Source organism: Geotrypetes seraphini, chromosome 9 (genome assembly GCF_902459505.1).
Source record: "Geotrypetes seraphini chromosome 9, aGeoSer1.1, whole genome shotgun sequence".
Classification (NCBI taxonomy): Eukaryota; Metazoa; Chordata; class Amphibia; order Gymnophiona; family Dermophiidae; genus Geotrypetes; species Geotrypetes seraphini.
The window spans coordinates 124,491,772-124,510,700 of NC_047092.1; the positions used below are offsets into that span (position 1 = coordinate 124,491,772).

The 18,929-nt window shown below is 47.0% G+C and overlaps 1 protein-coding gene across 9 annotated transcripts in view; it reads left to right on the top strand.

Moving 5' to 3' along the window:
- The window catches only part of ATG16L1 (autophagy related 16 like 1), a 271,176-nt gene that overhangs the window by 44,558 nt on the left and 207,689 nt on the right, over positions 1–18,929 (top strand). For all 9 annotated transcript variants that reach the window (XM_033958632.1, XM_033958627.1, XM_033958625.1 and 6 more), the window contains 2 exons: positions 5,865–5,938; positions 7,662–7,913. In XM_033958632.1, coding sequence (XP_033814523.1) covers positions 5,865–5,938; positions 7,662–7,913 — 326 coding nt within the window. The remainder of the gene's footprint in view (positions 1–5,864; positions 5,939–7,661; positions 7,914–18,929) is intronic.

The following is an 18,929-nucleotide window of genomic DNA, read 5'->3' on the forward strand; positions in this document are numbered from 1 at the left end:
TATGGCTGTGCATAGGCTCCATCTCTGAGGCCGTTTAGCAAGCCCTACAGTGTTAGGGTTTAACAATACTGATGTGTATTGTTCTATAGTAATTTTGTGCTAGTTTTTTCTTTGCCATATTTCCAAGTCTGTCTCAATTAAAGTCTAATTATAATGTCCAATTCCTGCAACCCAGGATAAAAGAAACACTTATTCAAAAGGGGCAGTCTTCTGTTGCTGGTAAGTCTCTTTGAGGGCTAGTTCTAATCCATGTACAAATTGTATTCTTTCCCTTCTCGTTCACAGTAGTTCAAGCAAATAAACTACTTTCAAACCGGTGTCTCTCTTATCACAGAATGTTCTCATCAGTCAAGTCAATTCTTTTCTAACAGGACATTTCCCCTCTCAAATCTGAGTTGTCAGTGTATTCTCCAGAAAACATCGTTAATTTTATCCCGAGGGTAAACTTCTCAGCAAGCAGCAAATCCCAGCAGTATACAGCTCACCTTTTCACTCTTACCATGCCAGCAGTTTAACTGGGAGGCATAGTCGGTCAAACGAAAACAAACACTGACTGCAGGTCGTCACCTCAGTGTCATCTCTTCCACAAATAACAGTTACCAATTGCCGGTCCAGTATCCAACCCAAGGCTTGTTTTTTTTCACATAGTTAACAAAAGTTAAGTCCCCACCAGCATGCCAGGATGTGTTCTTCAACTTCGTTCTACCAGTCTTTTTCCCTGTGGGTGGGTTCAGCTGGAGCTCAGCGAGGAGCAACTGCAACTTGCAAGTTTAACAGCCCAGGTCTAGAGCAGGGCAGCGTGAAGAGGGAGAAGATAGTTTATCCAAACACAGTGCTTCTCCGCTACATCACAGGAAGTCTCAAAACCAGAAAATCACATTCTGTATGTGATTAAGGGAGCATTTATGCAAATGAGAGTTCTGTCAAGAGTCAGACCATTGTTATCAGTGTTAGACTTCCAAATTGTCATCCAAAGCCTTGTTATCAGCAAATTAGATTTTTGTAACTCTATTTTTAGGCATTACGAGGGCGAGGGTTCAATCCTTGCAGATAATACAGAATACAGCTGCGAGGTTAATTACTGGAGTATCAAAATACAATCACATCATCCCTGTTTTAAAAAAATTACACAAACCTTTGCCCTAACTTATGCTAGCAGGGGTGGCTTATGTAGCCGATGCTCTCTATGACATCATCAGTCATGAGCAAAGTCTCAGCTTATTCCATTTCAGCCCGCAGAATGCTCTGGATCAGGCAATGGGTGAGAGATTCCATCTCCAAGGCTACTCAGCAGACTCTCTTTCAAGGGACAGATACTCAGGGTTTGGACAACCTGATGCCCAGTGTAGTATAATTTTTTTAATTCCCGGTGCTTTTGACAGTACTCAGGAGGACTCTCATCTCGGAGATCCTATCAAGTATCAAGATAGCGATTCACAGGACATAGGTGACGCCAAGCCTCCAGGCCAAAGTCTTATCTCTAAAGATAGGAAGAAGGCTCTCAGCATATGTGGAAGTCTGGGAACAGATCTTGTCAGACCGCTGGGTGCTGGAGATCATTTGGGGAGAGTACAAGCTCAAGTTCGCCCATTGCCTAACAGCCTGGTTTGTGGACTCCCCAGTGGGGCGCCCAGAAGTCATGCAGAGTCTTAGCAACAGTACAGACTTGTAGAAATTCATGCTACAGAGCCAGTGCCGCCAGAAGAATCTGGCTCTGGCAGATACTCCATATACTTTATAGTGCCCAAGGAAGGCTCAGAGGACTGGTGACCCATTCTGAATTTTACACACGTCAACGAGGCCCTGAAGGTTCCACCCTTTCGCATGGAAACCGTGTGTTCAATCAGTGCAGCAGAGGCTCTGGGGGAATTTCTAGCTTCCCTAGACTTGTTGGAAGCTTACCTGCACATTCCCATATTTCTGGAACACAAGAAATCCTGAGATTCCATGTTCTGGAGAAACATTATCAGATCTCAGCATTTCTCTTTGGGTTGGCTATAGCACCCCTCGTTCACCAAGGTGGTGGTGTTAGCAACACATCACTGCAGGGCAGGCTTGCAAGTACATCCATATCTGGATAACTGGCTGATCAGAGCTCTGTTGCAGAACCTGGACTGGATAGTGAATTTTCAAAAAAGCCAGCTGGCTCCAACCCAATCCCTGGAATACCTGGGAGTGCTATTCAACACGGCAGAAGACCTGGTTTGTCTTCTAGAGGTACGCAAATATAAGCTCTGCACTCATAATGGATATGAGTGCCATTTAGACAGAGCTGGCTTGGCCATATCTTCAAGTACTAGGCTCCATGGCAGTCACTGTAGATGTGATCCATGGGGTGAAGACTCGCATGTCTTGGTGGTCCCCACTAAAGGACTCCCTTTAAATGACTCTTCCCATGGACTTTGGAAGTCTGTTGCAGTATGAGATGGTAGCTCTGGCCATAGTTGTTATGTGGAATGCCCCTCAGAATAACTTCATGGGTGATTCTCACAAAGGATGCCAGCCTTTTAGAGAAAATGGTTCATCAACAGACTGAAGCGTCGGCTGTTGGATTGATGTTACAAAAGCTGGAGAAGAGTCTGGAAGGACAGGAGGTCTGTCTTCTCAGACAGTGCTACTGCAGTGGTGTATGTCAATCGCCAACGAAGCACCAAGAGTGCACAGCTGAGCCTCGTAACCCACTTATTGTTCTGGAGGGCAGGCTGTCTCCGCAGTGCATGTAGCAAGAGTGGACAATGTCCAGGCCAATTACCTTAGCAGACTGACCTTAGACTCAGGAGAATGGATGTTATCTGCAGCAGTGTTCTAATCCATTGCTCTTCAATGGGGGTAGAACAACTTTCAATCTGATGGCTATGGCAAAGACCAAGAAGGCAAACTGGTTCTTCAGTCGAAGATCTGAGCCCGGAAGCGAAGATCTGGATGCCCTAGTCCAGCCATTGGCAAAGAACGAGCTCTTGTACGTGTTTCCTCCATGGCCCACACAGGCCGTGATATGCAGACCTAGTGCTCCTTCAGAGGGACTAGAGTCTCGGACTGCAGGCACAGGCTGAATTTCTCTCTCAGTACCCAGTGGTCATAGAAAATCCAGTTTGCTTTGGTCTTATGGCATGGTGTCAGAGCGCAAAGGATACTCAGAGGTAGTCATTGCTACTCTTCTCAGAGCCAAGAAGCCCATTACGGTCTCCACTTATACAAATGCATGGGAGATATTTCAACACTGGTGCACAAACGAAAAGGTGGAGCTGTTTAGTGCTTCAATTTTCATGGTGCTAGCGTTCCTCCAAGCAGGCCTCTTATGCTTCAGAGCCCATCTCATCCCGACATAGCCATATTCCTAAAGGGGGGAACTAAAGCTCAGATCACCAGTAAGACTACTGTTTCTGTCATAGAACCTTAACGTCGTTTGTATGACTTCAGTCAGGTTCCTTATGAGCCTATTCAAGAAGCATTCTTGTTGGATCTTACTGTCAAGACAATTTTACTTGTGGTTGTTACATCAGCAAGACGAGTCTTAGATCTGCAGGTCCTGTTGTGCAGTGAGCCCTTTTTCAAGATCACAAAGGCAAAAGTTTCCTTGCATGGGGTCCTGTCCTTTTTGCCAAAGGTCGTTTTGGTGTTTCGTATCAAGAGATAAAATTGCGAGTGTTCCAGAGCATAGAGTCAAAGAAAAAAGACTGGTTCTGAGAGAGCTGGATGTGAGGAGAGTCGTCTTACGTTATCTGGAGGACACCAGTGAGTTTCAACTGTCTGAGCATCTATTTGTGCTCACCAGTCAGGCTAGATGCGGTAGACTGGTGTCTAAGGCAGCCATCTTGTCTGCATATGTTGTCTGTGGCATGCATTGCCAGTCTCCTGGAAAGCAAATTCCACAAGAAGCATGGCTTCTTCATGGATGGAAGCTCGGGCGATTTTGCCCAGGGAGATTTATAGGGCAGCGACCTCGTCCATTCTGCATATATTCTCCAAGTTATACAGAGTGGATATGGCAGCACAGGATGACAGTCTTTGGGTCCTCAGTGTTTCTAGCAGATGCAGATACTCTAGATTTCTGGGACTGCTTTTGTACATCCTTACTGTCCGGAATGACACACCTATTGCACTAGAAAAAGAGATTAGGTTCTTACCTTGCTAATATCTTCTATTAGATGAGGTGTGTCATTCTAGAACCCTGCCCTTTCAGTTATTTACTCAGCCTGCCTACTGTCTCAGTCAGGAAATTGAGTTTGATGTCAGTCAGACCTCAAGGGTATGAAGAATGATCTATTTCTTTAACACATTGGGGGAATGTTTAAACTCCATAAATGTTTCTGATTTGGTTATTTCAATGTTCCATTAGTCAATTAAAATGTTTAACTTGTTATATTTTCAGAGCAGAACAAATCTGTAGTTCGGGGAGTCTCCCTGTACTCCTTCTTAATGTGTTCCTATATAGGCAATCACCTGCTTTGGGACAAACTGAAGGGAGAGCAGAGCCCTCTTTAGGAGGAGGAATTGAAAACTTGGGAATGGATTCCTTCACATGTGAGTGTTGTCTTGATGAGGTTGTGTTTCTAGACCTACCTTTTTTTCTTTTATGCTACAGAAGACAGGAATATGAAGTGGCTGAGAAGCGAGACTATAATATAGAGAGACTAGTCGCTGTGATGCTGGAGCATTGTGTTTGGCAGTCTCTAATTTATAATTTACATTTTAAAACTATTCAAAATGTCTCTAGCTATGTTTCAATACATGCATCAAAATTTAATAAAATACACAACATAATAAGTTTATTACATTTTTTCCCCGTTGATGTCGATACTGATGTCCCTTCTCTCAACTCTCTTGTCCCCTCCCTCCTGTGCCCTCCTGTCACATTCTGGCCCTGATTTTGTAAACAGCGTTTAACTCCTAGGCACTGATGAGCACAATTGTCAATCATCTGTTAGGTGCCGTTTGTAGAATTGCACCTAGCAGCGCCTAAGAAGTCTTAGGCCCCTGAAGGTGTTGAAACCTTAGGCACATTACCATTTAGGCCAGGGTTTTCTTGACCTAAATGAATGTGCCTAAGTTAGGCACCTACTGTTGCCTTGGTCAAACCACGCCCAGAGTCTACCCCTAACCACACCTACTTTCTAGTAGGCATCTTGGAGCAGGCACCTACCAGCTAATTTTTAAAATGGTTTTTAGTTTGTAATTTCAATGGTGCTTTCAATTAACAGCGCCAATTATGAAAATTAAGTTAGGCACCTAGATTGACTAGGTGCATTGATCTAGACATCTAACCTCAGGTGTTGTTTATAGAATCTGAACCTCTGTGTACACACCCTTTATGCTGTTGAGGCTATATGTGGATTAGTGGTTTAGCTAAGGCCCTTTTTTGAAGGGCCTAAGGTTAATATAGGTGGACTTTTAACGAGCACTAGGGATATGAATTTTCTCTTCCCTCTATCTGCTAGTCCAGGGATAGGGAACTCCGGTCCTCAAGGGCCGTAATCCAGTCGGGTTTTCAGGATTTCCCCAATGAATATGCATTGAAAGCAGTGCATGCACATAGATCTCATGCTTATTCATTGGGAAAATCCTGAAAACCTGACTGGATTACGGCCCTCGAGGACTGGAGTTCCCTACCCCTGTGCTAGTCCCAAGCCTGCTACGAAACTCTTCTTCTGGGTTACTGCCTCAGCTACCCTATGGACTGTGTAAGCTAATGTCTCTGCCACCTCTCAGCCTCCAATAGATGTGAGCTTTAGCCCACACAGATTCCTCACTCTTGCTATGGATATGTTGCTAATAATATTCCTGATTGTTTCTATAGAGAAGACTTGTATCCCTCCTTCATTGCCTGTGTAATTGTTGTGTTCTCTCTTTATTTTTCTCTATAGTTGGCCCAAACTGTGATTGACCTGAATAACCAAATGCTTCAAAAAGATAAGGAGATCCAGGCAAACGAAGCAAAGTAAGTAGTTATTTTTCTGTCCCTTAAAGTAAAATCAAAATTAGACTACCTGAGCTGAGGGTACTAAAAGAGCTGAGAAACGAAATAGCTGAAACACTTCGCCAAATATGTAACCTATCCTTAAAAACTGGGGAGATCCCAGAGGACTGGAAAATAGCAAATGTCACGCCCATCTTTAAGAAGGGATGAAGGGGTGACCTGGGAAACTACAGGCCGGTGAGCTTGACCTCGGTCCCGGGAAAGATGATGGAAGCACTGGTTAAGGTCACAATCTGCGAACACATAGAAAACAAGGGACAACTGAAGGCGAGTCAGCATGGCTTCTGCAAGGGAAGGTCGTGCCTCACGAACGTACTGTACTTCTTTGAGGGAATAAACAGCCAAATGGATAAGGGAGAATCCATAGATATCATTTACCTTGACTTCCAAAAAGCCTTCGACAAGGTACCTCACGAACGGCTACTTAAGAAGCTGTGGAGCCACGGGGTGCAAGGAGATATCCACCGATGGATCAAACACTGGCTGGCAGGCAGGAAACAGAGGGTTGGAGTAAAGGGCCATTATTCAGATTGGCAATGGGTCACGAGCGGAGTTCCACAGGGGTCAGTGCTGGGACCGCTCCTGTTCAATATATTTATTAACGACCTGGAGACGGGGACGAAATGTGAGGTTATTAAATTTGCTGATGACACCAAACTGCAGCAGGGTTAGAAGCACGGAAGACTGCGAAGACCTGCAAAGGGACCTAACGAGACTGGAAGAATGGGCAAAAAAGTGGCAAATGAGTTTTAACATAGAGAAATGCAAGGTCATGCATGTAGGGAAAAAGAACCCGATGTTCAGCTATAAAATGGGGGGATCATTGCTAGGGGTGATTGAAAGAGACCTGGGGGTGATGGTGGACTCAACATTGAAAGCATCGGCACAGTGTGTGACAGCCTCCAAGAAAGCGAACAGAATGTTGGGTATCATTAAAAAGGGTATCACAACCAGGACGAAGGAAGTCATCATGCCGCTATATCGTGCAATGGTGTGCCCACCTCTGGAATACTGTGTCCAGTACTGGTCGCCGCACCTCAAGAAGGACATGGCAGTACTTGAGGGGGTCCAGAGAAGAGCGACTAAACTGATAAAAGGTATGGAAAACTTTTCATACGCTGACAGGTTGAAAATGCTGGGGTTGTTCTCCCTGGAAAAGCGGAGACTTAGAGGAAACATGATAGAAACCTTCAAAATCCTGAAGGGCATAGAGAAGGTAGACAGGGACAGATTCTTCAGACTGTGGGGAACCACAAGTACTAGGGGTCACTCGGAGAAACTGAAAGGGGACAGGTTTAGAACAAATGCTAGGAAGTTCTTTTTTACCCAGAGGGTGGTGGACACATGGAACGCACTTCCAGAGGTTGTGATAGGCCAGAGCACATTACAGGGGTTCAAGGAAGGTTTGGATAGGTTCCTAAAGGATAAAGGGATTGAGGGGTACAGATAGAAGTAGAGGTAGGTTATAGAAATGGTCAGGAACCACTTCACAGGTCATAGACCTGATGGGCCGCCGCGAGAGTGGACCGCTGGGCACGATGGACCTCTGGTCTGACCCAATGGAGGCAATTTCTTATGTTCTACCTGCTAATGAATGCATCACAAGTGGTAAGCTAGTTCTTGTTGCATACTGGGAGACTATGCTAATTCAACATCATTCAGTTTTCACACATTGCTCTTTCAGAATTGCAGAGTATTCACAAACAATCGCTGATCTGAAGAAAGAATGTCAGGAACTGTATAGTAAGCTGCAGGACCTGGAGCGAGCCAACCAGACTCTGAAAGATGAATATGATGCTTTGCAAATTACCTTCAATGCCCTAGAGGAAAAACTAAGGAAGACAACTGAAGATAATCAGGAATTAGTCTCCCGCTGGATGGCAGAAAAGGCTCAAGAAGCTAATCGTCTCAATGCTGAAAATGAAAAAGACTCAAAGTAAGTTGCTTTTACTGCTTTTATTGAAGCACCAGAGAGGTTTCTGAGGCCATGGGCTGATACTGTTAAATGGCAATAATAATAATAGCTTATATACCGCAATACCGTGAAGTTCTATGCAGTTTACAAAGATTAAGCAAAAGTACAAATTGATTGACTTTAAGAGGGGAGGAAGAAAGAGGGAATCCATTTTTGAGGAGAGAGTGATCAATAGAATAAGTTAATTGCTATAGAGGGGAGAGAGAAGAGAGGATCAGTTGTGTAGATACTTTAGGAACAGGTGTGTTTTCAGACGTTTCTTCCCCCTCCCCAAACACACACACATTTAGTTTGATTGACTGGACCACTTTTGGACATTTAATTTTTAACCAGTTGTGTAGTAAGCTAATTCCGATTTGTTATTATTGTCATTTATTAGAAACCTAAGAGAAGAGCCCATCAAAAATGATGGAGAAAAGTATGTATACAATATCAGGTTGAATAGTGAACACTTGTAAATACCACTTCTAGTGCAATAGGAACATCAGTTGTAGACCTGTGGCTTGTGTAACCTCTGATCGTGAAATCTGGTATAGAGAGCCTCACTTACATTTTTCTGTTCCACCTCTCCTCACTCCTGTAATTCCTCAGTTTTCCTCTCTACACATGAGATGATAGGAGCCTGTCTGTTCTGCTCATGTTTATTTTTCTTTTATTTTCAAATTTTTTATCCAAACGTGAGGCTTTTCAGTGCTGCAGATGATCCCTGTTAGAGGACATCTCTGGCTGCGAGTAGACATAAACTCTGAGGGAAAAAGTCTGTAGCCATTAACAGTGTGGGAGCTTAGGGACTGTTCTTTCAGGAGCTGGACTCGCTCCAGGTTTTGTCCACAGAGAGCTTGAGTGGTTTTTCATTAGGATTGGGTGCTGACTCTGTTTCCTCCCCTACTTTGCGTGCAAATTCCGGTGGGGATTTGAGGTCTCAGTCCAGCTGGTAGGACTGAGAAGCAGTGTGAAGAAGCAAGCTTCCAGTTTTCCAGGCTTGTCTGAGGCAAAAGTCTGCTCTTTCCTCTGGCTGAAGTTTCTGCCTAGGCAGCTCCCAGTCAATGTTCCCTCTAAGGATTGATGAGGTGTGTGCAAAACAAAATATGCATGAGCGACAAGCTACATACTCCACAAATTTATGAGCAGGCGCGGAGAACGCATTTTTAAACAAATGTAGTTTATCCTTGCACTCCTTATGTATTTTTAATCATCTATGGATATGTTTGTATGTTTATTTTTCAAATGGTTTTATTTATTTCCCAAAATTTATTTTTGTTATACACATTGAAAATATTTGATATTGCGTTTAAATCAAAATCTCAATAAACTTGAAACGAGTGCCCGTGAGATTGTGGGAGGATTAAATACTCAAAACTTAGAAGAATTACAATTTACTTAAAGTTTTTGCTTCGCCAGCTTTCTGGTATCTTTGCATACAGTGCCGTACCTAGCATATGTAACACCCGGGGCCCATCATTTTTTGCCCCCCCCCCCCCCATCTGTACGAAAAACATGATTTTTAGTAACAAGCCACACGTCACACATGAATACCTAGGAAAAGGCAGCATCTTACATATTGCAGTGAGCAGTACATCAATATACCATTGTAAAACTAAACAAGCCAGACCAGCACAGATCAATCCTACACCATCAATCCTAACAGAAAACCATGTCTTTCGAAAACACAGAAAACATCTTCGCATAGTATGGAATATGTCATTACAAACTATCCCCTCCCCCTTTTACAAAACTGTGGTGTGGATTTTAGCCACGGTGGTAACAGCTCTGACGCCCATAGAATTCGGAGTATCAGAGCTGCTACCACCATGGCTGGCGCTAAAAATCGCTCCACAGTTTTGTAAAAGGGGGGATAAAATAGAAATACACAGCTTCAACGCTCTAGCTCAGGGGTGCCCAAACTTTTTGGGCTTGCGAGCTACTTTAAAATAACCAAGTCAAAATGATCTACCAACAATAAAATTAAAAAACACAAAGCACACTATACACTGAGAAAATGTTAATTATCATTCCTATTCTGGGTTTTTTTCAAAGAGGTCAAGGCAGATGACTCTATGCATTGTCATCTCAGTAACAACCATACAAAAATAGACAAATATACTCCCCTTCCTTTTTATTAAACCACAATAGCAGTTTTTAGCGCAGGGAACTGCGCTAAATGCCTAGCGTTGCTCTCAACGCTCATAGGCTCCCTGCGCTAAAAAACACTATTGCGGTTTAGTAAAAGGGGACCATAGTGCAAAATATAGACAGCATATATAAATTCAGACACATTTTGATCACTAAATTGAAAATAAAATCATTTTTCCTACCTTGTCTGGTGATTTCATGAGTCACTTTCTTCTGACTGTGCATCCAATCTTTCTTCCCTTCTTTCAGCCTGTATGCTTCCTCTCCTCCAGACCTCATTCCCTTCCCTAACTTTTTCTTCCTCTCTCCCTGCCCTTTCTTTCTTTTTTTCTGTCTTGATGCCCCCTTTCTTTTTTTCTGTTTCCCTTCTGTCTCACTGCCTGCCCCCTTTCTTTCTCCCTACCCTCCACAAAGCCACTGCTGCCACCATCGGGGGAAACAGGCCCTAAAGCCACCGCCGCGGCTTCTCCAAGCTCTCTCTGCTTCCCACCGTCGGGCCGACCAGCATTTCCCCGATGTCAATTCTGCCTTCGGAGAGGAAGTTCCGCCCAGCCAGGCAGCGATTGGCTGGCCCGAACTTCCTCTCCAACTGCAGCCTTAGGGGTGGTGCACAGCCGGCCAGATCCGGACCTGGCCGGCTGCACCCGGGACGGACCCCTTGGTATGCCATTGAAGACGTGGCAGCGGCTCCTCTCACGAATCCCCACCTGCGTCGGAAGTCCGATGCAGTCAGGGATCTTGAGAGGAGCCGCCGCTGCATCTTTCCACTTAAAATACGAGCAGGGCAGACCGCCACCGCCGCTTCCTCTCGCCTCTGCCCGCCCTCGATTGAGCGACACGAGAAAACGTATGAGCGACTCCACTGAAAATAGTGAGCGATCGCTCATGCGCTCAGCTTAGAGGGAACATTGCTCCTAGTACCTGAATGACATAGTGAGTACGTGCTGAGGGGGTGGGGGAGGTCTCCAGAAGTGGGTATTGAAGGTTTCAGGGATTAGGGACATGGTCCCCCCACCTCTAAAATCCTATTCCATGAATTTTTTTTGATCCTTTATTTAGCTCCCATGGGCCGTTTTTGATGCCAAAATTGCTGCTGTGGTGGCCATCTTAGATTTCCCAGTTTTGGAATAAAAACTTCTATCTGCCTCAAAACATTTCAGTTTGGCACAAAATCACCTTTGATGGACTCCTCAGGCCAGGATAACCCAGGATTCTTACCAGATTTGCAATGGATGGATGGCTGAGGACCGTCTATGTCCCATGTGGCACGTGAGGGAGGTCGGGAACCACTGGCTTAGTCCCTCTGGGGTTTTGGGGGGACCCAGATGGCTCAAATTGCAGGTCAAAATTCCTGGTTAGAGCCTGGAAATGGTGAAAGTGCGCCCCTGGTGAAGCGCAGCTGTGCATCTGCTGTTAATTCCCAGAAAGAGACACAGAAGATCTGGCAAGGGCCCTCTGGGCATCCTGATCAGGGTTGTGCTGTAGAATTTAATAATACAATATATGTAGCATACTTGAATTACAGTGGCTGCATTGACGCCTCAGGGGTTGTGGAGAATAGCGCCAGGGGTTGCCCCCCCCCCCCCTCCCAAGAGCTCAGCCTCCACACAGCAGGCCCATGTGCAAGATATGGGGGTTCAGTCAGAAGAGGACTAGGATAAAGTGGGTTCAATATCTATGCCTTTCCCAGTCTGGATTCTCTAGTACAGACATGTCAAACTCTGGCCCATGGTGTAGTAAAATTTGGCTCTCCAGATGATTACCAATTTGTACTGAAGCTGGCCCGCTGGCAGACATTAACACAGCCTGCAGGAGATCGCTGGTCAGCTGTAGCAATCCTAGCAGGCTGCTGTAGCTTCAGCAGCATGTTCCTTTTGCCACGGTCCCCTATGTCAGAGGAGGGGCGGGACCACGGCAGAGGGAAACGTGCCTTGGAGGCCGACGGCAGCCTGCTAGGATTGCTACAGCTGATGGCGATCCTCTGCAGGCTGCTTCAATGTCTGCCGGTAGGCCAGCTGAGTTGATGCTGGTGTGAGTATGGGCCTGGTTTAAAAACTCATCTGCCTGGTTAAAAACAAGTTTTTTTTGGAAGTTTGGAGTTTACATCGTGTTGGGAAAATCATACTAGTCTTGGCTGTGGCTCTCTTAGGCCCAATGATTATGACAAACCAAGAGATATGAAGCAAGTGTGGAGGACAACCTTAGACTGACTGCTAAAATACTTCATCTTTAATTTTCAAGGTTGTTCTAGTCTTTGTCTTGGCACTTAGGCCTCATGGCCAGGTTTGCTATTTGTCTTAGGCCAAACGGTTTTCTATGAGAGTGAATTTTATCATTCTGGACCCCTAAGGAAGGAGTGTTTTTTTAAAACACGGACCATGTCAGGTCCCGTCTCTTCACATATGAGAACCACCATTTGGATCACCACATTGTATGGACTCCAATAAAGATCCTGCACTCTGTACATCGTATCTGTAGTCTTTTATTTTGTTTTCATCGCTTGACTCTTCACTGCAGTCCGGCTGGATTGTTTTTCTTGTTCCGACTTTTAGGCACACCATATTTATGCCTGGGTTTTCTTGGCTTAAATGCCTGGTAACTAACTCAAAAACATGCCTGCAATGTACCCATAAGCACGCCCACTTTTAACTACAAGCTTTGATTACACACCTACTTTTTTTTTATTTTTAATAGAATTGCGCTTTTCAAGTTAGGCACCTAACTTTAAACTAAGTCCCGTTAGCACCAATTATAAAGTGTGAGTGCCAGTTATTAATTCTGATTAAGCCTATTAATGAATTGTTAGCTGTCTACATTAGCTAGTCATTCTAGTGTAGGCACTTAAGGCAGAAATTATAGAATTTGTATGTGTGTAAAAGGTAGTCGCACAGAAACATAACAGCTACAGTACATTTATGACAGATGTTCAGGGTTGGGGTAGAAAATAGGCTGGGAGGATTATGAAAAAAATAATTCAGTTTTTATAAACTGTCCATTCCAAACTCAGAGTGGTTTACTATAAAGTTTCAATTTATTAAGTTGAACAGAATGATAACAGGATCTCATAGGTGTAAAGACCATGTTTCCCTGAAAATAAGACAGTGTCTTATATTCATTTGGGGCCAAAAAAGGCACTAGGTCTTATTTTTGGGTAGGGCTTATTTTTTTCATGTACATGATCATCTCTCCCTTCCTCCCCTTCACTCCAATTCTTCCTCTTTCCTTTCCCCCACATGTGCAACATCATAGAAACATAGAAGATGACGGCAGAAAAGGGCTACAGCCCATCAAGTCTGCCCACTCTGCTTACCCACCCCCTGTCTATGGCTTAATGACCCAATTTTCTTATCTTGACCCTCGTAGGGATCCCACATGGGTATCCCATTTATTCTTAAAGTCTGGCACGCTGTCTGCCTCGATCACCTGCACTGGAAGCTTGTTCCAATGATCAACCACTCTCTCTGTGAAGAAATACTTTCTGGTGTCGCCATGAAATTTTCCGCCCCTGAGTTTGAGCGGGTGCCCTCTTGTGGCCGAGGGTCCCTTGAGAAAGAAAATATCATCTTCCACTGCGACACGTCCCGTGAGGTACTTAAATGTTTCGATCATGTCTCCCCTCTCCCTACGTTCCTCGAGAGTGTACAGCTGCAATTTGTTCAGTCTCTCTTCATACGAGAGACCCTTGAGCCCCGAGATCATCCTGGTGGCTATCCGCTGAACCGATTCAATTCTGCGCACTTCTTTACTGTAATGTGGCCTACAGAATTGCACACAGTACTCCAGATGAGGTCTTACCATGGCCCTGTACAACGGCATTATGACTTCAGGCTTTCGGCTGACGAAACTTCTATTGATACAACCCAATATCTGCCTTGCCTTAGATGAAGCCTTCTCCACTTGATTGGCAGTTTTCATGTCTGCAGTGATGATTACTTCTAAATCTCGTTCTGCTGAAGTCCTAGTTAAAGTTTCTCCGTTCAAGAAGTACGTCCTGCATGGATTTCCGCTTCCGAGGTGCATGACCTTACATTTCTTAGCATTGAAGCCTAGCTGCCAGGTTGAGGACCAACTTTCCAATGTAAGCAGGTCCTGTGCCATATAATTCTGTAAACTGCATTCACTTACTATAATTACATAGATTGGCATCATCGGCGAATAGTGTTATTTTACCTTGAAGCCCTTGAGTCAGATCCCCTATGAAAATGTTGAAAAGGAGTGGACCCAGGACCGAGTCCTGCGGCACTCCACTAGTCACCTCTGATGTTTTAGAGAGGGTACCATTAACCACCACCCTCTGAAGTCGGTGTCAGGTCAAAAGCGCGCCGGGACAAAGGCGTGCCCAGACAATTGAGCGCAGCGCGCGCCACCACACCGCTCTAAATTACTGTTTTTAGTGCTCCGACGGGGGGGGCGTGGGGGGGAAACCCCCCACTTTACTTAATAGACATCGCGCCGCGTTGTGGGGGTGTGGGGGGTTGTAACCCTCCACATTTTACTGAAAACTTCACTTTTTCCCTGTTTTTAGGGAAAAAGTTCAGTTTATAGTAAAATGTGGAGGGTTACAACCCCCCAAACTCCCCCTAATGCCGGCGCGATGTCTATTAAGTAAACTGGGGGATTCCCCAACAGAACCCCCCGTCGGAGCCCCTAAAAACTGTAATTTAGAGCGGCGCGGCGGTGCGTGCTGCGCTCAATTGTCGGCGCGCGCTTTTGTCTTTCGCGCCGTTGTCTATGAACCCTGAAGTCTGCCACTCAGCCAATCATTGACCCATGCAGTTAGTGTCTCTCCTAACCCCATCGATTCTATCTTGCTTAGCAGCCTGCGGTGTGGGACACTGCAAAAGCTTTACTGAAGTCCAGGTACACGACGTCCAAAGACTCTCCCAATTCCAACTTTCTTGTTACCCAGTCAAAGAAGCTGATGAGATTGGATTGGCAGGACATACCCTTGGTGAATCCATGCTGACTGGGATCCCGAAGATTCCCTTCATTCAAGATCGTGTCCAATTTGCTTTTAATTAGTGTTTCCATGAGTTTGCACACTATTGATGTGAGACTTACCGGTCTATAATTCGCAGCCTCTGCCCTGCAACCCTTTTTACGCAGAGGAACGTCATTAGCTAATTTCCAGTCCAGGGGAACTTTCCCCTTACTTAGGGAGAGATTGAATAGCTCAGCCAACGGTTTCGCCAGGACATCGCTCAATTCTCTGAGCACTCTTGGATGCAAATTGTCTGGTCCCATGGCTTTGTTCACCTTGAGTCTTGCCAGTTCACTGTAAACTTCACCTGGTGTGAACTCAAAATTCTGAAACGGGTCTTCTGTGCTTTGTGTTGCCTTCAACTGCGGACCGTGTCCCGGTGCCTCACAGGTGAAGACTGAGCAGAAGTATTCATTCAGTAGTTCGGCTTTATCGGAATCTGCTTCCACGTAACTTCCGTCTGGTCTTCTAAGGCATACTATCCCGCCTGTGTTCCTTTTTCTGTCACTAATATATCTGAAGAAGGATTTGTCCCCCTTTTTAATGTTTTTTGCCAGAATTTCTTCCACTCGAAGTTTTGCCTCCCTAACTGCCATTTTGACCGCTGTAGACCTGGTCCTATATTCTACCTTTGCCTCTCTTTTCTCCGTGCGCTTGTAGGAGAGAAACGCTTTTTTCTTCTCCTTAATGAGGTGCGAGATCTCCGCGGTGAACCATTGGGGTTTATTGTTTCTTTGTCATTTATTTACTGATTTTATGAAGCGGCTAGTTGCTTCATGTATGGTTGATTTCAGTGTTAACCACTTAGCTTCTACATCATCGGTCTCCGCTTGGTCCTGCAGAGTCCGATGGACGAAATCTCCCATGCGTGCGAAGTCTGTGCCCCGGAAAATGAGTACCTTTGTTTTCGTGTTTGATCTAGGGAAGCCTTTCCTAAGGTTGAACCATACTATGTTGTGGTCGCTGGAGGCTAGCGTATCTCCTACTGAGATCTCTGAGACGCTTTCCCCGTTGGTGAGTACCAGGTCGAGGATCGCCTGGGCCCTAGTGGGCTCCGTTACCATTTGTTTGAAACGTGTTCCCTTTATGGAGGTTAAGAGCCTCCTGCTACCGCTGGTTGTCGCTGAAAATGAGTTCCAGTCTGCATCAGGCATATTGAAGTCCCCTAGCAGTACAGCTTCTCCTCGTAGAGTGATATTCTCTATATCTTCAATTACCGTATTTTCACGCATATAACACGCGCGTTATACACAGTTTTACAAACAGTGCGCGTTATACAAATTTTTTTTTACATAGTTCCCCCCCTGACGTCCGATTCACACCCCCCCCCCCCCCGCAGGACCGCTCGCACCCCCCACCCCAAAGGACCGCTCGCACGCAACCCCACCCCGAAGGACCGCTTGCACGCACTCCCACCCGCACCCCCACCCTGAAGGACCGCTCGCACCCCCACAGCCTCCCGACCCCCCACCCATCATGTAGAAGCTCCTACCGGTGTCCTGCTGCTTCCTCTTGGCGGTCCCGGCCCTTCGTGAGCCCTGCGCCTGCGCTGCTTCTTCCGGCGGTCCCGCCCTTTCTCTGACGTCAAGCCCTCTTGCCCCGCCGACTCCCCGACACAATCGGGGCAAGAGGGAGCTCAAGCCCTCTTGCCCCAGCCAACCACGGCACCCCCAACACAATCAGAGCAAAAGGGAGCCCAAGCTCTCTTGCCCCGCCGACTCCCCAACTCCCCAACAATATCGGTTGGGCCCATGTGCCTCAGGCCCCGCCCCCAGGAGGGACCTAAGCCTCCCGGGCCAATTCTGATTGGCCCAGGCGCCTTAGGCCCCACCAGTAGGCGAAGCTTTAGGACGGATGGGCCAATCCGGCCTCATTCCGTCGTTGGCTGCCTGCCGGACAGTCGGGTTTGGCTCCCGTCTGTCCGGCCAACTACACAAAGGTACGAGGAAGGGGGGTGGGGGTGTCTTGGGGGTCGGCCAGGGGGGTTGCGGGTCGGCTGGGGGGGCGGTCGGAGGTTCTTGGGGGGGGGGCGGTCATTGGGGGCAGGGGGTTTGCGTCGAGGGCAGGAGGGCCTGGGATCCCTCCTGCCCGTAATGTAGTGCGGGGTGGGGGTAGGGGGTCGCCGTGGCCAGGAGGGTTTGGGCTCACTCCTGGCCCGAACAACTAGCAGGGGGGGGGGGGGGGCGCCAGGGCCAGGAGGACTTGGGCTCCCTCCTGGCCCGATATTGTCGGGGAGTTGGGGAGTCGGCGGGGCAAGAGGGCTTGGGCTCCCTTTTGCCCCAATCGTGTCGGGGGGTGGGGGCAAGAGGGCTTGAGCTCCCTCTTGCCCCCATCGTGTCGGAGGTGCCGCGGTTTGCTGGGGCAAGAGGGCTTGATGTCCCTCTTGCTCCGATCGTGTCAGGGGTGCCGCGGTTGGCTGGGGCAAGAGGGCTTGTGCTCCCTCTTGCCCCGATCGTGTCGGGGAGTCGGCGGGGCAAGAGGGCTTGACGTCAGAGAAAGGATGGGACCGCCGGAAGAAGCAGCGCAGGCGTAGGGCTCACAGAAGGGCCGGGACCGCCAAGAGGAAGCAGTAGGACACCGGTAGGAGCTTCTACATGATGGGGGGGGGGTCGGGAGGCTGTGGGGGTGCGAGCGGTCCTTCAGGGTGGGGGTGCGGGTGGCAGTGCGTGCGAGCGGTCCTTGGGGGTGCGGGTGCGTGCGAGCGGTCCTTCGGGGTGGGGATGCGAGCGGTCCTGCGGGGGGGGGGGGGGAGTGAATCGGACGTCGGGGAGGGGCATCAGGCTTTCAGTGTGGGGACAGGACTTCAAGGGGAGAGGAGAGTCGGTGCGGGCGAAAGGAGAGTCGGGCAGCATGCGCGGTATACGGGTGTGCGCGGTATACAAAATTTTTTTACATATCCCAAGTCCTGTAAATTTTCTTCCCACTTCTACCTCTAACCCTCTGTTGTAGTTCCTTCCTATTTCTCCTACTGTAAACCGCGTCGAGCTGTACGAACGTGGAGATGATGCGGTATACAAACCTAAGGATTAGATTAGATTAGATATATTTCGGTTTCCCATGCGCTATACCCGTGTGCGCGTTATCTACGTGAAAATACGGTAATTCTGCGTCCATGTCTTCCAGTTGTCTTGGGGGTCTGTATACCACACCTAGATACAGGCATTTTTCTCTGCCTCTTGCCAGGTTTACCCAGAGGGACTCCCAGGTGTATTTGACATCTGTGATCCTGGTGGTTTTGATGTCCTCTTTAATGTATAGAGCTACCCCCCCTCCTAACCTGCCCTCTCTGTCCTGACGAAGTAGATTTTAGCCTGGTATAGCCATATCCCAACCAAGTTTCAGATATTGCCACCACATCTAGGTCGGCATTCCTTATTTCAGCCTCCAATTCTAGAATTTTATTACCTAAACTGTGTGCATTGACATACATGGCCCTCTATATCTTGTGTTTGCTAAGTCCCTGTGAGGCGTATCCTACCCGAGTCGGTATGACTCCTAAAGAACTGTTTGCAATGTGGGTACTTACCTTGGACATGGAAGCGGAGTTTCGACTCACCTCATCAGGATAATTCCTTTCTGCACTAATATATGAATGGGTACCCTCTCCCGACTTACCTAGTTTAAAGCCCTGTGAAGCAGGCAGGCTAGTCGGTGTCCGAAGACGTTCGTACCCTTACTGGTTAGATGGAGTCCGTCTGGTCCCTGAAGTCCTTGTAGCACTTCCCCATGGTTTAGGAATCCAAAGTTCATATCCCGGCACCATCCCTGTAGCCACTCGTTCATCCTCAGGATATGTTCATCTCTGGCTCTTCCCTTGCCTCTAACTGGGAGGATCGATGAGAAAACCACCTGCGCTCCTATCC